The sequence below is a fragment of the Nematolebias whitei genome, chromosome 1, assembly GCF_014905685.2.
Source record: "Nematolebias whitei isolate Nwh7 chromosome 1, NemWhi1, whole genome shotgun sequence".
Classification (NCBI taxonomy): domain Eukaryota; kingdom Metazoa; phylum Chordata; class Actinopteri; order Cyprinodontiformes; family Rivulidae; genus Nematolebias; species Nematolebias whitei.
Window position 1 is genome coordinate 69,415,834 of NC_056498.1, and position 14,055 is coordinate 69,429,888.

General features: G+C 40.1%; 1 protein-coding gene across 1 annotated transcript in view; it reads right to left on the reverse strand.

Moving 5' to 3' along the window:
- Window positions 1-9,538: 9,538 nt before the first annotated feature.
- The window catches only part of LOC119413363 (TBC1 domain family member 12), a 55,991-nt gene continuing 51,474 nt past the window's right edge, over window positions 9,539-14,055 (reverse strand). Inside the window, exons 12-13 of the mRNA XM_037680414.1 lie at window positions 11,223-11,481; window positions 9,539-9,613 (exon numbers count right to left, since the gene is read on the reverse strand). Of these exons, the coding sequence (XP_037536342.1) occupies window positions 9,539-9,613; window positions 11,223-11,481 (334 nt within the window). The remainder of the gene's footprint in view (window positions 9,614-11,222; window positions 11,482-14,055) is intronic.

The window sequence follows — 14,055 nt, forward strand, 5'->3', positions numbered from 1 at the left end:
GAGGACCCATCGGTGTTCTGTGGGTGGTGGCCCCTTAGTGTTTTTCTAAAGTCAATGACAATCTCTTTGGTTTTGTCAACAGTCAGAGACAAGTTATTGACTTTGCACCAGTCCATTAGCCATTGTACCTCCTCTCTGTACGCCGACTCATTGTTATTGCTGATAAGTCCCAACACAGTTGTGTCGTCTGCAAACTTCATGATGGAATTAGAGCTGTGTATTGCTGTATAGTCTTGAGTAGGCAGAGTAAACAGCAGTGGGCTGAGCACACAGCCCTGGCAAGCTCCAATGCTCAGTTTGGTGGTGCTGGAGGTGTTCTTTCTGATCCTGACGGATTTAGGTCTCCCAGTCAGGAAGTCCAAGATCTAGTTGCAGAGAAAGGTGGTCAGGTCCGGCATGCTCAGCTTTGCAATCAGATGCTGAGGAATGATGGTGTTGCATGCTGAGCTAAAGTCTATAAACAGCATCTTAACGTGTGTTTTTCTGTCCAAGTGTGTGGAAGCCAGGTGAAGAGTGGTGGCTCTGGCATCGTCCGTTGAGCAGTTAGGATGGTACGCAAACTGCAGTGGTTCCATTGTGGGAGGCAGCAAGGTCTTGATGTGCTACGTGACGAGTCTCTTGAAGCACTTCATGGTGATAGGAGTGAGTGGTATGAGACGATAGTCGTTGAAGCATGACACTGTTGACTTCTTCGGTATAGGAATGATGGTGGTCATCTTGAAGCATGCTGAAATGACAGCGCTACTCAAGGAGATGTTAAAGATGTCTGTGAGAATACCTGCCAGCTGGTTTGCACATTCTCTGAGTACTCGGTCAGGAATTTTGTCTGGTCCAGCAGCTTTCTGTGGGTTGACTCTGTGTAAAGATATCCTCACATCTGATGGGATCAGGCAAAGCACCTGGTAGTTGCGAGGGCGGGTGGTCTTCCTCACCACCTTGCTGTTCTGTGCCTCGAACTGAACGTACAAGTCGTTCATCACGTCTGGGAGGGAGGCATCACTGTCACAGACAGGTGGTGTGGTCCTGTAGTTGGTGATGGCCTGGATGCCCTGCCACATGTACCGTGTGTCACCGCTGTTCTGTAAGAGGCCGTGAATGTTCTGGCTGTGTGCACACTTTGCTTCTCAGATTCCCCGGGACAACTTGGCCCTCACTGTTCTCAGGGCCAACTGGTCATCTGTTTTGAAAATGGAGTCTCAGGCCCTCAGCAGTGCACACACCTCTGGAGTCATCAACGGCTTCTGGTTGGATCTGGTAGTGGTGGTTCTATTGGTGGTGACATCATCAATGCATTTGCTGATGTAGCAGGTCACTGAAGTCGTGTACTCCTCTAGATCTGTGAAATTGCCATATGTTGTAGCCTCCCTATGTCCCAGTCAGTGCACTCAAAACAGTCCTGAAGAGTAGAGCTGGATCCTTTTGGCCACGTTTTCACCTGTTTCAGTTCACTTCTTAAGTCTGAGGAGCCACAAACAAACTGGAGTCCCACACTCCCATAGTGGAAAAGAAACAGTTTGCTGGTGAAAAGATGGTTTCTGGAGCCCGCCCTCTCTCCTGTCAAATCTTCTAAAGCAGCCATGCCAAAATGGTTCAAAACACCAAAGTTCATGCTCAGTAATCCAGGTACAAATCCAACAATGTTTAGTCAGGTCATCTGGACGGTTTCTTTTTTTTGCCGAGACATTTTGTCCTTCATCTTAAGGACTTATTCAGTCCGAGGGGCAACAAACAAACTGGAGTCTCACATACCACACTCCCATAGTGGCAAAAACAGTTTACTGGTGAAAAGATGCATTTTGGGCCCATCCTAATTCTTACATTACAGACTAGCATGCAGTATATATGCAGCCATTTTCTCTGTTTTTCCAATTAATAGCAACAGCAAATTTTAACCCAGGTAACACTTTGTCTCATAGTTTACTGAGCCATTTTGATCATCCTTTACCAGTTGTTCTCCCCTTAAAGCAAAAACAAACAATCAAACACCGTTTCTCTTGTGAACCCTACCAAGGACACAATTTCTTATTTGTTCTTCAACACAAATGATCTGGACAGTAAACAGAGCAAAAATGTGCCTGCGTCAACACAAAATCTAACTTTGCTTAGCTATATTTTCCACCAGTTATCAGCATAATTTCCGTCTTCAGTTTATGTCATAAGGAAATTCATTCAACCTTTATTCAATAAGATTAGACTGTTACAGGTCTATCACTCCATCCATTTCAGTTCAGTGACCTTGACAACCACAAGCATAACAGATTATTTTTGTCTCTTATCTCTGGAAACTGTCTCACAGACATCACCATCTGTTTTACACAAAGACGTTTCCTGTTTTTTCGCTTTGAGGAGGCAGGTAAGGGTACAATTTTTAATCAAAGTCTCAGTCTGACTCAGTTCTTTTTTCCAGTCACTCATCAGTATGCTTTTTATTTTCTCTTTGGGTCTGGTGTTTGACAGTTTCAATTTTTTTTCCATCACCCGTTAATTCAGGGTTTTCGGACTACAAAATGTATTTCCCATTTTTATTTCCCTTTTCAACAGCAAGCTTGTACAACAACTGGCCCAATCAGTTCTGATGAGTCGGTAAGTACGGCATAACATCCAAGTAACAAACTGTATTGGAACCAAGACACTGTTGAAAAACTACCATCCTCTCTGTGGCCGATCAGTCTGTATGGCAATCCAATCAGTGACAACTATTTACAGAGACACCACTGAACTACTAATCCCAGACAGACAAACGTAAAAATTACATTCGTTCTTCTCAGGATCATCTTATTTTCCTCCTCCTTTGGTTCCTCTATAACACGTAGACAGTGTCCTTTAATCCTGTAGTCTTCTCCATCCATCCATCATATTTTTTACCCTGCCATCGCATACAAATAGATTAAAGGACAGCTATTATCCACAAACTGTCAGATTACTAAACTCTCAATAAATAACACTGAGCAACTGGCAATAACACTGCACCAAGCCACATCTGTGACAACTAATGTGATTAATATTAGCTAGTGACAGCTAATATGCTTACTGCTTTTTGCTGCTGCACTATGTGGCTGTATAATGCATGATACAGTATCTATGCATCTATCTTACCATCATAATTTAATTTAATCTCAATGTCACTCACTACCTGTACAATAACCTGTCATACAACCTGTGTAGTATTAGTTGTGTGCAACTAACACATGTGCACAATTGCTTATTTAATACCTTGAAATACTTATTCATTCAAATAAATCCTGCTTGCACTGTTATATTCTACTATGTTGTTGTTTACTATCTCTCTTTAGGACATTGTAAATGTTATAATTTTTCACTCTGTGGTACTTTATTTTTGTACCCTTATTTCATGCTTTAGTATTTCTTGTTTTGCTTGTTCTGTTTTTTTAGTGAGTCAAATCGGTTCTTCTCATTCTGAGCATTTCATTGTACTGTTGACCTTGTGTTAACCTTGCATATGACAAATACACACAACCTGAACTTTACTCACTTCTTCCCTTTTTGGTTGCAGGGATCACTGTGCAAGAGGCAGGGGACACCCTGGACATGTTCCAGTCCATCACAGGGCCACTAAGAGACAAGACAAACAACCATTCACTCTCTCACTCACGCCTAGGGACAGTTTAGAGTTACCAATCAGTCTAACATGCATGTTTTTGATCTGTGAGAGGAAACCGGAGAACCCGGAGAAAACACACGCTTGCACGAAGAGAACATGCAAACTACACCCAGAAAGCCCCCTGGCTGCGATTCTATCTGATGATATTCTCACTGAAACAGCTCTACCAACTGCACCACTGTGCTGCCCTGTAGTCTTCTGAAGTACATAAATTTAACATCTCCTTCCAATTGACTGATTACTACCCAGCTTTGGTACATTTTTCTGTTTCAGACTAAATGAGATCTTTGATAATCCCAGATTATCCTCTCAGGATCCCGGGTTCCCTTCTGAAAACTCCAGGTTATTTTCTCGAAATCTAAATTTCCTTTATTTATAGTTCTCGGAACTATTTCTGACAGACTATCACTCTACTCAGATAATGAACAAAATCAGCTCCTCATCATTGATCATTGGCTCATCTCTGGCCCTGTCACCTCCCTCGATCCAAACAGACCATGGTCTCTGCTAAAATCAGCAATTCAGCTATAGGGATTTCAGTAACAAAATACTTTTCTTATGTCAATGATTAAATATTTTAAACTTTGAGAACAGCTGCCAACTACCACAAGTTACAATACGGAAAGAATCAAAGTGACTAAAATTGGTCAATAATAGTGACATCCATGCAAGAGACGTTTGGGGTCAAGACGTCAAACAATTTGGATGTGTTGTTACCGATTTACACTAAAATGTAAGTATGTTAGTGTTAAACCAGAATAAAAATTAACATTAAACAGTAAACTTACTCGTTTGCTTCAGTCACAAGTTGTTAACTTGCTACCTAATAGCAAATGTGTTGATAACGTTCATTTCCTTCAGCTGTCAGTGGTCATAATGTTGTGGCTCATTAGTGTACAAGTAAAGAACAGCCAGAAGTCTTTTTGCACAGATAAGTTTTATTTACATGTTATAGTGGCTGTTAATATGAAAAAGAACATTTACAGTTTATTTACACCATCTTTAAGGCATTATGGGGAAAATAAACTGTACAATAAAGTAAAATAAAAGATAAATGAATTTACAATAAAATACAACTGAAAGCAACAATAAAGTTAAAGTGTTTTTTTGTGGAATAATTTCTCCCATTAGTTTAATCTGAAGCAGAATAATAGTGTTAGGAATGACAACATCCTGCAGAGAATTCTGGGTAATGACAATAAATGAGCATCTTCATCATCTGAAACACTGATTAAAAACCTGAACTGGTCTTGGTTTGGATCTTACTCTTAACTGGTTTCAGTTACATGTATGGGTGAGAAGGAGAATTTAAAGCACTTTATTGTTTTCAGACAAACAGAACTGTGTTGCTGATTTCATTTGAATTAAAATCAACTAATTTTGGATGTTTAGGATCAGTATTTTTAACATAAACCAAAATCTAGAGAAATATTTACTGATATTATTTGGTTTGTTTGATCCTCGTGACATACAAAACAAAAACAGCCATTGTCGGGGGACTATTTTTTTTTATCAACTCTAAGAGCAGCTGAATTAGTGCGTCTACAATAAAATACAAAACAAAGTGCTAGAGATTCATCCCAACCCAAATGTGTTGAGTTTTAAAGTCTCACAGAAGAGCTGTATAAAGAACGTGGACATTATTAAACCAATTAACCTGTTTCCAGTTTTTTACTGCCAAGTGCCTTGGTAGTTTTATTTTGAAAATAACAGAATACTTCCTTCACTAAACCCTTAAATAACAAACAAGAACATTAGTGTACAACAACAGCTCGCTTGCAGTTTACCTTTCAGATTATTATAAATAACAAACAACGGTTTCATAAATGTGAACTTCATTTGATAAATACAGTTTATCACCTAAAATATCCAGATTTAACAAACACTTTTTACTGGAGGAGTGGAGAGGAACGCACATGAGAAGATGGTCATTAAGGAAATAAATGCTTCATCACTTCATACACCTTTTGGTGCCAAAGTTTTTATTTTATTTTACTGATCTGTTTGATAAGGGGATATTTTGAGCACCTTCAAGTTGAGTTTTGGGCACAATAATATAATAATAATATGTAACCTGCAGGAGAGAGCTCTTTGAACAAACTCAGTCTGGAGTAATAGTTTAATTCTAGTCTGATGAGCTAATGGCTAGTCAGAGCAGGACAGAGACTGGAGTGGACTGTCTCTAAACCGTCATGGTAGTTTATAAAAACAGTTTGAATCACTTTTATTCCATTAATGTTGCAGCAGTTAGCTGTAGCACTTCCTGCAGACACAGAACATTTCTGCTGAGCAACAGCATTCACTGTGAAACATAGAACTGTTTAAAGAATAGTATCCACATGAAATATGAAAATGTTTCAAATCAGCAAAGTTTGCACTGCAGCTGGCTCCATTCTGACTCACTGTTGGTTCATGTGAGGCTGAGTGGGACCAACTCCAACGCAGATTTACTGTAGTTCTCATTAAACACGTCCCGTTTCAAAAAGCATATTGTGTGTTATGCTCTGCAGGAAGCTGCCCCCAGGCTGCACAGGTTCTACTGCAGCTAGCTGCAGTGATAACTGTGTGCGACAAAACAACGTTTACAAGATTTCCATCTCAGAATCAAACTGACAAATCAAACGGGTAAGTTTTTTTATTGTAAGTAGCGTTTTCACAGAATCCCACTTCTAAATGTCTGAACTATTAAATACTGTAGAGCTATAGAATCAAGCAGCAATCATTTTACTTAAGACAAAAATGAAACATCTTTCACCGTTTACATAAATTGGGCTCTTCCTGTTCCCCTCCTCAGCGTCGCTCATCTCCTCTAAAGAGTTTCCTGCTTTAAACAGCAGAGAAAACAGTTTGTGGAGCTGCGACAACTCGTTCTGCAGCTGAGTGACGATTCAACAGTTTGGAAACTGAAGGTTGATTGTGTCTGTAAATGAAAACTGACGGTAACGTCTGTTCCACCGTTCCCTCTGATCAGCACCACTGCTGCTCGTCGTCACAAGAAGATCAGCAGAGGTGCTGCTGCTCGTCATCACAAGAAGATCAGCAGAGGTGCTGCTGCTCGTCATCACAAGAAGATCAGCAGAGGTGCTGCTGCTTGTCATCACAAGAAGATCAGCAGAGGTGCTGCTGATCGTCACCACAGTAAGACCAGCAGAGGTGCTGCTGATCGTCGTCGCAGTAAGACCAGTTTTCAGCTCGTCAACTCCAAAACTCATTTGCAAACGTTTGATTTACTTTTAGGATAGTTTTGTAGTTAAATGTACTTGTTCTGAATGAACTCATTAGGACTCGGTGATATTTTTGTTTGAAGAAACATCTAAATAATTAGTCAAAGTTTTCTCTCGTGCTCTTGGTTCTGTAGATGCTGCAACTAAAAATGTTTAAGGACATGAACAATTGAACAATTCCCTCCTACAATTTGACCTAATAAAGCTATTTTTTCCCTAAATATTTGTCTGATTCATCAGTGGAAATTTCTTTAATCTAGCAAAAAAATCCTTAAGTATCAAATAAAGCTTTGCCCATTTGTTCAAAAATACCTTAAAGAAAACCAAATGATGCAAACATCCTTTAAAGGCTTTTACAAAGTTTGGGCTGAATGTTCAGATTATTAAATGAGTTGTTGTTGTGGCATTTGAGACATAATTTACAGATGAGCTGTCGTTTTTAGTGGCTGAAATGACTTCACCTACAGAACTCACTCAGTGTAAAACTGGACCTAAATTTAAATAAATTCTTGATTAAATCAACTTTTTGTTGTTGTTCAGTTCATGACAGTAATTATCAGCACCAGTAACATTTGGATTATTGATAAAAGATCAGAAAGCAGAAGTTTAATGTGACGTTTGGTCTGAAAACTGTTTTGTGCACCACCCGTTGTCAGGGGATCCTTCTTTTAAAGAACATTTAGTTTTAAAGCATCAAAAGTGATTCACAATGTTCAGCAATCAAAGAAGTTCAAGCTATCTGCTGATGATTCAGGTGAAAACAGGAATGATTTCAACCACCCAGGTTCAAGCAGCTTTCATTATTAGTTATTTAAAACTTAGTTCAGGCATTGTGTAGTGGGGTTCTGTGGAAAAGATGTAAACAATGTCTTACCTGTTGTAGATCGCTCTTTAAATGACTTTAGAGAAAGTTTCATTTGGACCAGCTTAACAGAGCAAAGCCAAGTCTAGAGTGGATTGCAGCCATCTTAAAAGGACTCCAGTTTTCCAAAATGTTAAAATATTTGCATCAGCGTTTCCAAAACTTTCTATTTCAATCACAAAATGACAGATCTGACCCCCAACTGTTGCCGGTTTAGTTTACAAATCTTGCCTTTTACTTGGCAATTAAACAGAAGGACAACACAATCATTGAAAAAAACCTATGAAACGTTTTCCATTCATAATTCCTAATCTTTATAAATATATTAAATAAAGGATTACCATACTCGCAACTATTTTTAGGCTTAATTTATATTCTAGAGATTGTCTCAAGACCCCACACCCGACATGAGCCACAGTGGAGTCAGGACCACGGCTTTAGATCACCAGCAGTACTCGCAAACAGCAACTAGCTGAAGTAATTAGCTGAAGTAACTAGCTGAAGTAACTAGCTGAAGTAATTAGCTGAAGTAGCTAGCTGAAGTAACTAGCTGAAGCAACTAGCTGAAGTAATTAGCTGAAGTAGCTAGCTTAAGCATCTAGCTGAAGCAATTAGCATTTGTGGCAGAACAACAGTACAATGTAAAATCACCAGTGATTTATAAAACAGTATTAAAAAAACAAAACAGTATGAAATATTATGAGACTGAATTTCTTTTAAGAAGACAGAAATGTGCTCAGAACTCAGCTCTGGATCTTGTGGACGAGCTGAAGCCACAGTCTCACTGGGTTACGACTGCTGGTGGGCAGCAAGTCTCCAGAATGTCTCCAAACATTATTTAGGTTTAGGTTTATAAGAGCGTTTTAACTGAAAGTTCAGCGCTTGAAGCTGTTTTACGATGGCAGAATTGACCTTGGTCCTTGCTCCGTTCAGACTTGTCAGTCCTCCAAGAATTAAACACCATTTTTCTAAACTGAGTTTGTTCAAAAAGTTATCTACAAGTCATACAACCTTTCTCAGACATCCCACTTCAAAAGGTCTGAACTGTCCCTTTAATATGAAAACACTTTCTGCAGCGACGTTCTAAAAGCTTCATTCTGCACCGTAAACGTTCAGTCAAAGTTTCTTCACTCGTCCACTTTTAATGGCGGTTGTTGTTCTTCAGATTCATTGCTGCGTGAATAAAGTGCTCGAAGAGGACAAACACTGATACACGCACAGAAACAACCAAAACTTGGCTCAGTGATGTCCAAACTATTTGTTTTCTTATTTACTTCAGATCTAAATTCTTCCTCGATGACTTTAAATAATAATATGCACGTAAAACACCTACTTGGACATCTATAAACTTCTGGAACATTACCCTTCCCTACAGACTCAGTATTTCTTTAGATTCAAAGTTTTTCTTCTCCAGCAGCTGAAGATTTAAAAAAAAAAAGCCAAATTAACCAGCTACAGATCCAGAGTCCTGGTTTCAGAAATACAGCAAATGAAGAGAATCCACATGAAGAATGAAACCACTGAGATCTTTTCTGAAGCCTTTAGAAAATCGTTAGCACCTACGGTTAAACCAGCAGTCTCTGTAGAAGGATACGGGGCCTGATGCTCGTGTTAGTGACCTCCCAACATGGAGGCAAGACTCTCAGCCAGCAGAGAGGAAATGACATGTAGAGATCATCTAACTGCCACGATTAATGTCTCTGGTCCCAGAACCTGCTGCTTGTCAACAAATAAGCACTTGGCCTGCAGGAAGTTTGGCTTGTTTCAGGCAGAGGAGCGTTCACTTCACAGCGGGGCATTTAACAGAGTTAGCATCTGGATTAGCCAGCATTAGCTTCTTAAAGCTGGGCTGCCAGTTTTCTCCAATTCTTTATTGTTTCCATCTTTCATCAAAGCAGAAAACACCTGAAAGCAATCAGATAGGACACATTAAACATCAGAATACACAGCTCACATACTCAATGATTTACTGTTTTATACCAGACTCATGCTTATACAACGTATACAATGGTTTTTAAAAACAAACTGGGCGCACAAGTTTAAATATATTGTGGATCTTCTCGGATCCACACAGTGTCATAATTATACAGACAGGTTTAATAATTTACATACATTCACCTAAATCTGTTAATAAACGGTTCTGAAGGTTCATAAAGATCTTTTAAACTGACAAACTTATTAACGTCTCCTTAGTAATAATAACTGACTGTGACTGGTAGTTTATCTTACTACGGTAATTTGTTTGAACAGTTTCTACAAGAAGACAGACCTCAAACCAACGACTTGGTCACCATTACTAACTAGACCATCACTAAAAAATAACTAATGTGTATTAACAAACACCAAGCTGAGTTCAAATACTTTAACCAAACACCCAAACACAAAAAAGGCAACTGGTGAGACTAAATTGCAGCTGCGCTGAGATCAGTGATCAAATATCAGAATGGATGCAAAATAAAAATACCAGTAGGTCCATCCATCCATCCATCCATCCATCCATCCATCCATCCATCCATCCATCCACCCATCCATCCACCCACCCATCCATCCATCCACCCACCCACCCATCCATCCATCCACCCACCCATCCATCCATCCACCCACCCACCCACCCATCCATCCATCCATCCATCCATCCATCCACCCATCCATCCACCCACCCATCCATCCACCCACCCATCCATCCACCCACCCATCCATCCATGCATGCATGCATTCATGCATGCATCCATCCATCTGTGCATCCATCCATCTGTGCATCCATCCATCCATCCATCCATCCGTCCATCTGTACATCAATCCATCCATCCATTTGTGCATCCATCAATCTGTGCATCCATCCATTTATCTGTGCATCCATGCATTCATCCATCCATACATCCATCCAATCATGCATACATCCATCCATGCATGCATGCATCCATTCATCCACCCACCCACCCACCCATCCATCGATCCATCTGTGCATTCATCCATCCATCCATGCATCCATCCATCCATACATACATCTGTGCATCCATCCATACATACATCTGTGCATCCATCCATCCATCTGTGCATCTGTGCATCCACCCTTGCATTCATCCATCCATCCATCTATGCATTCATCAATCCAACCATGCATCCATCCATTATCTTCACCCACTTCTTCCATTTCGGTTTGTGGGGGTCACTGGTGCCCATATCCAGCTATCAATGTGCGAGAGACTTGCTAAAGAGATGTTTCATCAAATATTAGCCAACATGTATGGATATATTTCAGAGTCAGAGATTCTTTATTGTCATTCATGTGGTACATGTGGTGGAGCGAAATCATGTTATATTTGAGCCTGTGTGTATAATTTTAACCCTGTGTGGATTAGAAAAAAATTACAATAAATTACAACTTGTTCACCCAATTCGTATTTTTAAAAAGATTGAAATTATATTTTGCAAAATGTTTCCAGCATGCAAAAGAACAGTTCAAATAAATCCCTATAAGCCATCAGAGACTTTGTAAAGTGATATCACTGACTTGAGCCCAGCGGCGGTTCCTGCTGATCATGTGAGTGTTGGCCATAGAGCTGAAGAGTGTCTGGGGCTGCAGGTCCTCAGGGAGGCGGGTGAGGAACTGAGCAATGTGGATGAAGTCCATCTGCATCAGGACGTCCTCGTACAGACGCAGGATGCCCAGCCCCGTCCGAAACAAACTCTCCTCCCCGTCTCGGCAGAAGACGTCCCAGACTCGACACGCCACATCCAGAGGGAGTGACTTACTGTACAGAGTGAAGATCCTGAACAAGGGAAAAACACTTTAGATTAGGAAAATAAATAAATGAAAAAAATAAAAATAAAACCCAAACCCTTAAGATAAATTAGTTTTAAATATAATCTCAGGAAAAAAACCTGTCAACTCAAATTTGGAAAAAGTAGTAGAACTGTAGTGAGCAGTCATGGCTAAAAAGCAAAAGATAAATTGGCATATTTTTTGTTTCTTTTTAGGTAAAATAATAATTTTGCTGTGTTGCTATTTTTGCTGAAATAAAAATTAAAACCATTTTTATATTGGTGCCACCACTGAAAACTGCCATGATGAAACATCTTAGAAAACCCACCCTTGGCCTGGACATTCTTAAAAGCTATAGACCCATAGCTAATCTTCCATTCCTCTCAGTTGCTAAGGAAAAAGGTGTTGTTGCACATCTAAATGACCAACTCGTATCAAATCAGCTGTTTTGAAAAGTTTCAGTCCGGGTTCTGCACACTCCACCTAAACGGCTTTGATTCAGGTCACCAATGACCAGATGATGGCAGCAGATGCCGGTTCACCTTTTCTTCTTATCCTTCTTGATCTACCTTCAGCATCAGACACCAATGATCACAACATTCTCCTCAACAGCCTCTTTTGTTCTATTGAGCTTTGTGATACTGCTCTGGACTGGTTCCAGTCCTATCTTTCAAATAGAATAGAATATGTTACCATTGGAGGAGCCAAGTCAAAGTCGAAGACCACGAGGGGGGGATGTGTCAGGAAGCAAAGGGAGAAGAGGAAATTCAAGAATGTAGGACTGAGGGTTGCAACTCTAAATGTGGGGACAATGACAGGCAAAGGTAAAGAGCTGGCTGACATGATGCAGAGAAGGAAGGTAGATGTTTTATGTGTTCAAGAGACCAAATGGAAGGGCAGCAAGGCTCGCAACATTGGAGCAGGGTTCAAACTGTTTTACCATCGTGTGGATAGAAAGAGAAATGGAGTAGAGGTGGTCCTGAAAGAGGAGTTGGCAAAGAATGTAGTAGAGGTGAAAAGAGAGTCCGACAGGGTGATGTGGCTGAAAGTAGAAGTAGAAGGTCTGATGCTAAATGTTGCCTGTGGTTTTGCTCCACAGGTTGGATGTGATGTGGAGGAGAAAGATAAATTGTGGAAAGATCTGGATGAAGTGATGGGAGTATTCCCAGGGAGGAGAGAGTGGTGATCAGAGTAGACCTGAATGGACATGTTGGTGAAGGAAACGGAGAGGATGAGGTAGTGATGGGTATCAAAGTGTATGCTTAATAATCCAGGAACAAAATCCAATAATAGTCAGTCAGGTCATCTGGACAGATTCTTTTTTTTTGTGAAAAGATGTTTCGCCCTCTATCCAGAGGGCTTCATCAGTCAGCAATGGGGGGTGGTTTGCTCATTTTGAAATCCACGACCGTCTCCTTCGTCTTCTTTACATTGATGTGGAAGTTGTTCTTACTGCACAAGCTCTCCAGGTTATATGTGAGCAGAGTGAACAGGAGGTGGCTCCACACACAGCCCTGAGGGGAGCCAGTGCTGAGGATTATGGTAGAGGAGGAAAAGTTGTGGATCCTCACAGATTGTGGACTGTTGGTTAAGAAATCCAGAATTCAGTTGCATAGGGAGGGGCTTAGTCCTAGTCCTCTCCTGTCCTCTCAAACCCAGCTGTTTGAAGCAGATGGCCGCTTGTCCTGAGCCTGGTTCTGCTGGAGGTTTCTTTCTGCTGGAGGGAGATTTTCCTTTCCACTGTTGCCTTTGTGCTTGCTCAGGATGGGAGACTGTGATAAAGTGACAATTCAGCACAATCTGCTGCTTTCTTAGATAGATAACTTTTACTAATTGATTTTTATGTATGTGAATGTTTCTGTTCAGTGCCCTGAGACGACTTCTGTTGTGACTTGGAGCTATAGAAATAAACTGAACCTTTTCTGGTCAGAATAATACATTCTCCTGTTGTCACCAGTCCTGGTGTGTCTGTTTGATCCTCACCTTTCTTTAGACTCCGATGTCAAGCACCTAGGTAAAACCTCATTTTTTCATCCAAAAAAAATTGCAAGCTCGTCATCATCATCTCAGCTTGATGCTGAAAACCTCATCCATCCGTTTGTTTCTTCATGGCTGCATTATTGCAATTCAATTCTTTTTGGCATCTCAAATAAAAACCTTCAAAAGTTCCAGTTCATCAATAATAGACTGTTCACATAAAAATAAATGAATATTAGTTGTCTCTGTTCCAGCAACTCATCCAATTTTCAAATTCCCAGAACTAAGCTCATCACCTTGGGAGACCAAGGCTTTTGCTCAGCTGCACAACAAAAAGGAATACACTTGCAAACCACCTGAGGGCACCACAGACTGCATCCTTCAAAAACAGATTTAAAAACTGCTGATTTGTTTTTATTACCATGTTTTTAGTGACTTTTATTGTTATTGTTAATTAGTTTTGTTTTCATGATTCTGAAAATGTAGAACTTTGAGATTTATGAATGTAAAGTGCTCTACAAATGTTATGCTTTATTATTATTATTATTATTACTACCTTTGTATACAACGTGATGATTCTGTTCAACGGACTTAAATTTTGTTC